This window comes from Phaseolus vulgaris, chromosome 9 (genome assembly GCF_000499845.2).
Source record: "Phaseolus vulgaris cultivar G19833 chromosome 9, P. vulgaris v2.0, whole genome shotgun sequence".
NCBI lineage: Eukaryota > Viridiplantae > Streptophyta > Magnoliopsida > Fabales > Fabaceae > Phaseolus > Phaseolus vulgaris.
This window is the reverse complement of record NC_023751.2, coordinates 21,605,028-21,611,158: the sequence shown is the minus strand read 5'-3', so window position 1 is coordinate 21,611,158 and position 6,131 is coordinate 21,605,028. Positions and strand designations below refer to the sequence as shown.

Here is a 6,131-nt window from a genome sequence, read left to right as displayed (position 1 = left end):
TAAAATCAAATACTAAATTTTTGTTTAATACATCAACTCTTTACTTAAGTACTCACAAATTTTAAATACTTACTTTAACCTATTAATTTATATACAATATTTTTAACATTTACATTCATCTTTAATTAACATAATAACTCCAATAAATATATTGTCAAAAAAATTTCAATAAAAAAACATATAAATATAATACAATTTTAATACAAAACTAAACAACTGAAATTAATACACTTATATGTGATTTCAGTTATTTTTATTTTACATTAAATTGTGATACAGTCTTACTATTTCATATTTTAACAACGCAATTTCACTTAGTTATATTTTTCACCAAAATGGTCCTCTCAACCTTTTTTAAATAACTAAAATTAACCTAAAGTGTTGTAATAGTATATTTATTTATTTGTGTAAGTACAAAAACAACATCATCTCAGATGGGATTGTTCCTTTTGTTGGAGACCACTTATTTGTTCCTTTTTATAAACATGATTTTTTTTTTCCAAAGTTTCGTTTATCTCTTGAAGTTTTCTTATGTACTCTGTCTGCAGCTTTTTTTAGAGTATTCTTCTTTCTTTGCCTTGTTTTTATTTGCTTTATTGTTTACATAATAATAAAAACAGATTAATTAATCCATCTAAATTAGCCAAATGGACCTAGGCCCATTCAGTAACACTGTCGCTAAATATTATTATATTTAGACAAGTTTTTTCTCTACCATATCAATTTTAATCTCCAACTTATCATTTTTTTGAAATTTCCAAAATTATTTTATTCCAAATTTAAAAATTTAAAATTTAATAATTCAAAGTCAAAAAATAAAAAACAAAATTGAAAATGTATTCTGAATAAGAATTTCTGAAATTTAAAAATGTGTTCTGAAAATCCAAATTTAGAATATTTTTGTAAAAAGAGTTCTAGAATTAATTTTTTATTCACACCTTTTTTATTTAAAATTATTTTCATCATTTTATAAAGACATTTTTATCATTTTCAATATCAGATTGGATTGCATGTTGAAATAAATGGAGAGTTTGTCCTATACATAACATTTATATGCATTCATTAAAATAAACAACAAACTTTTTATTACTAGTAACACCTTACATGCCTCATTTTGTAAGAATAATATCTCATCATGAAAAATTATAAGTTCAAACTTATACTTCTAACATTATGCACACTATTAAAATTAAACATTTTTTATCAATGAAAATTCAACATATATTAACAATTAATATTTTATAGAATATCAAACGACTGTTAAATTTACATAAAAATTCACATAAAACAAAAATACATATATCAAATATATAAATAAAAAGTATACTTTTAAAGTACTGTTTTTCTTTGTAATTTTCCGCATTTAACTATTGTTTTGTTGTATATTTCAATTAGTTTACTAAGTTAATTGTTATTTGTTTTATGTTTAATGCTTTTAATTAATTACTTTTTCCCTAATCCATATTTTTTTTGAGAATTTTACATCAATGATTGAATCACTAAACAATATAAAAAAAATCATAATTTAAAAGTAAGAATTAATTGTGTTCATCCACAGAGTTTCTACAAACAGAAGGACCAAAGTTTTCCGTTTTTATTAAATGATTGGATTGTTATATGTGAATTTGGGAAAACGTTTTTTTTTTCATTGACAATTATAGCAGCAAAAGCATTCAATTGGAAGGATGAAAACGTAATTGAACAAGTCAAAGTCAAAATTAGTCTCTTGAACAAGTTAAGGCTATTTTTACACACAAGTATTTATGTAAAAAAAATTCAAATCACAGTTTTGGGTTAGGATGAAATTATAAGTGTATTACGGACCAATAGATTAAGCGTAAGTAGTAACTTATATTAATACTAACAATGATCCCTCAACTGAATTAAAAAAAAAGTATAGCAAAAAAAAATTAGTAATTGCAGAACTCAATTATGCTTTTAAAGTATGTTTAGTAAGATATAAATTTACATGGTTCTCTTTTAACATTATCAATAATTAATCAAGATTATAAATAATGAATTTCTATATAAAGTGAATTTCTAATTCTAACATATAAAGAAAAAGTATAGAAAAAAAGAAAATAGTGATTGCAGAACTCAATTATGCTTTAAAGTATGATTAGTAAGATATAAATTTACATAATTCTCTTTTAATCTTCTCTATAGTTAATAAGACTATAAATAATGAATTTATAATTTTAACCTATAACTTAATTTGAACAAATTTAAAAGTTGAAATAATTGTTTTAAATATCAAATACGTTTATGATAAATGACGAGAGATAAAAAGGAAAGGACGAGAGATCGAAAACGATATATTTAAATTTGAGATGTGATATTGTGTAAGAGAGATCTAATCTTATATTTAAGTAAGTTGAAATAAGAGTGTTTTTGGAGAGATCGGTATGAATTTATTTGGATGTCCTATAATAGACCGTTGTTGTAGTACAAGTTTATTTAATTATAAAAAGGATTATAAGTAGTAGGAGATTGATTAGGTATAGTGAAAAAGAGATGGGCAATGTGAGTGAGAGAAGGAGGGAGGGTAGCATAAGAATAAGAAGTGATTTATTAGTATGAGAGAATGATAGAAGTGTGGAGTATGGTATGGTAGGTCTGAAAAGGGTGAAGGAAGAAAAGGAAAGGCGGTGGTAGATTGAGGCACCCAATAATGCTCAATTTGCATTCGACATATATCTATCCCTATCTGTCTCAAGTGTCTTGTGGACCCCTTTCTTCCAACCAGCGGCGCCATTAGTCTTTACTTAGTTTCCAAGCTCACCTACCTTTCTCTCTCTCTCTCTTTCCTTCTCTCATTCTCCATATATACTGTAATAAACAAATCCAAACACCTCTCTTTCTCCCTTCTCTTCCCAAACCAACCTCACACTTCTTTCTCTCCTCCTTCTTCTCCTATTATTTTAATACAATAACCATCCAAAACTCAATCATACACTCGCTCGGGATTGGTTATTCTAAGAGATAATCGAAAAGGAAAAACCCAAAAGGAAAAGCAATGAAAGGAGAATACGTAGACCACCAACAACATCCTAAGACAGAAACACCACCTACTATGTTCTCAAAGCTTCAACCTCAACACCATCCTTTCCCACACCACCCCTTCCAACTCTCTGCTGAAGAAGACAACCGCGCCCTCGTCACCACGCCCACTATCGCGCAGAAGCCTAACTCCTCCGGTGGCGACGGCGCCACCATCGAGGTGGTACGGCGTCCCAGGGGCCGTCCTCCTGGCTCCAAGAACAAGCCCAAGCCACCTGTAATCATAACCCGAGACCCTGAACCTGCTATGAGCCCCTACATTTTAGAAGTGTCTGGAGGCAGCGACATCGTCGAGGCCATCGCGCAGTTCAGTCGCCGCAAGAATATGGGCATCTGTGTCCTCACCGGTTCCGGGACTGTTGCTAGTGTCACGCTCCGTCAACCCTCTACAACGCCCGGCGCCACCGTTACTTTTCAGGGCCGTTTCGATATTCTTTCCGTCTCTGCTACCTTCCTTCCGCAGCAGTCCGGCGCGTCGCCGGCGGTTCCCAACGGCTTCGCCATCTCGCTCTCTGGACCGCAAGGGCAGATCGTCGGGGGAATGGTAGCCGGCGGATTGATGGCTGCAGGAACGGTGTTCGTGATCGCAGCTTCGTTCAACAACCCAGCGTATCATAGGCTGCCGCCGGAGGATGAGGGCGCCTCTGCCGGGGATGGACATTCGCCTCCTGTCTCGGGCGGTGGAGAAAGCGGGCATGGCCAGGCGGAGTCGTGTGGAATGTCCATGTACAGCTGTCACTTGCCTTCCGATGTGATTTGGGCTCCGACGGCCAGAGCACCACCGCCACCACCACCTTACTGATCAATCACACGTTTCCTTTCTGTTTCTCTTTTCTTTTTTCGGATTAATTAACTTCGTGGCTATTGTAATCAATTTATATGTTGGTCTGTTTAATTTGATTTAGCTGGTTTAGTTGAAATCCTTGGTATTATAGTTAGGTTAAGTTTATTATAAATGAAAACACTGGTATAATTAGTTGCTACTATTTGGAGTTATGTAGCTAGGGTTGTTTATTTGCGGCGCTAACTATACGGATGGCTCTCCACCTCATTGAAGAGTTTGTGTTTATCAATCATTATACTACTACTATTGATGATGTTGTTTGTTGGATACAGTTTTGTTTTCAAGTTTTTATAATTTTTTTGAGGAAGATAGTAAAAAGCTGCAAAGTTATGCTTGTAAGAAAAGGAAACTCAGAAATGGTTAGCCTTTCTCTGTCAAAACGTAGGGAGTAGAGCATTATCTGGCTTTATATTTGGAGTGATGGGTCATGTGGAGTGTGCTGTTCACATCTAGTCACAATGTGGGCACGTTTGGTTGGTTTTGGTTAGAGTAGATTTTCCAAAGTGAGTTTTTGGTTTGGTTAGAGTGGTGTGGGGTTGGGGTGGGATGGGGCGTTGCTTTGAAGTTTGGAACTCTGAGAATACCTGTGGACTGACGTTGATGAGGTGTACTGTGTGTGTGAATGGTTATTGGATGACGATAACTCTGGGTTGATGTGTGTGGTATCGTTGGTGGTGGGGTGGAGTGGTGTGAATGATGGGTGAGGATGGGAGTTTTGTTGAATTTTGGGTGTTGGTGCGGATAAAGTGAGTTGATGGCAGTGGAGAACGTGGCTAGGGTTGTGCCTGGCAGTTTCTTTTGAGCAGAAGCGGTCATCTGCTACTGCTGCTGCAGCAGTTTTGCTTTGCTTGCTTTATGGAATAAGTTCTTGATATCACTTCAGAACAACCTCCCACACCCTCTTCTCAACTTTATCTCTCCATCTCATTACTTTATATCTGATCTACCTGTACTTTGTTTTGTCTCTTTGTCATCGGCCCTCTGATTTGTAATTAAAGAGAAAGAGAAAATTTCAAAAAGTAAAAGACCCCCCAATTGCCACAACTGTACTGTGTCTTCTACTTTATTGCATCACCCACGGAATCCATCACACCGGTTATTGCCACTCTAAATTCCATCACCCTTTTTCATTACCAACGCTAATCACAACCATCATTCACTCTATTCTCTATTCTCTGCTATCTCAAGGACCAGACAAGTATTATACTTAACACCAACTTAATGAATGTAAATTGAGTTTCATTTCTGAACTTTATGTCTCTCAAAATATGGTTGAGTTGTGTTAGAATGTGATTTGAGTTTCAAGTTATAATTAATACTGTGAGCAGCTTAGTACTTTTTCTGTTTATCCTCCCTAACAAACCACTACATCTCCAAAAGAGTAAAACATTCATGGCTAAACTTACCACAAGTAGATTTCAAATGAAAACTACAGTAGAAATCTTTTGTTATAGTGTCATAGATTTAATTCAAACACAATGGTGCCAGAGTTCAGAAAGATTTGATCATACAGATAATTTTTATAATTATTTTTTACATATATTATATAAATATAATATTTCTACATGCAAAATAGTGACCCCTAAAGAAAAATATAAATGCTTTTAAGGAGTTAAAATGTTTTTGAACATGAAAATATACTTTTATGAGTAAGTTGCATAGTTAATAATTGTTATTGATTGTTCCGCATATTATGATTAAGTATTTCAATATTAGGTAGTAGGGTTGAGCATATTATTTTGTCCAAATCTCTTAATTTTGAAACATAACACTAATTTATGTTGAGCTTCTCAATTTTTTAGTAAATAATAATTTATCAAATTATGAATACAAAGAGAACAGTTGAGTTTCTACAAATAAATTTCATACATTGCAATAGATCTGTGCACCTCATTGCAGAAAAGGAATAACCTTCCCTGTTCCAAATAAAGGTAACTGGAGTTTAGAGCTTAAATTGTTTTTATTCAGAAACTTTAAATAAAGACTTTAATCAAACAAAAATTGAATTACTAGTCAGTAATTAATGTTGCCTTCCATTAATTCCCCTTTTTAGAAAGTGTTATCAGTACATTCCCTATAATGTAAACCCAAAGTTTAGAATAGTATTTGACGTGAGAATCAATAAACTATCCACATAAAGTTTTTTTTTTCAATTTTTCATGTGATACAGTTTAGATTTGACCTGGGAATATCATCGCTCCTACATCATACAATAGAAACAAGTGAC

General features: G+C 33.2%; 1 protein-coding gene across 1 annotated transcript; it reads left to right on the top strand.

Annotated features, from left to right (window-relative positions):
• The first annotated feature begins 2,472 nt into the window (after positions 1-2,472).
• On the top strand, positions 2,473-4,171 carry LOC137821262 (AT-hook motif nuclear-localized protein 17). Its single transcript, XM_068625770.1, has one exon. It carries the CDS (start codon positions 3,017-3,019, stop codon positions 3,860-3,862), a length of 846 nt encoding a protein of 281 aa, XP_068481871.1. The 5' UTR covers positions 2,473-3,016; the 3' UTR covers positions 3,863-4,171.
• Positions 4,172-6,131: the final 1,960 nt, after the last annotated feature.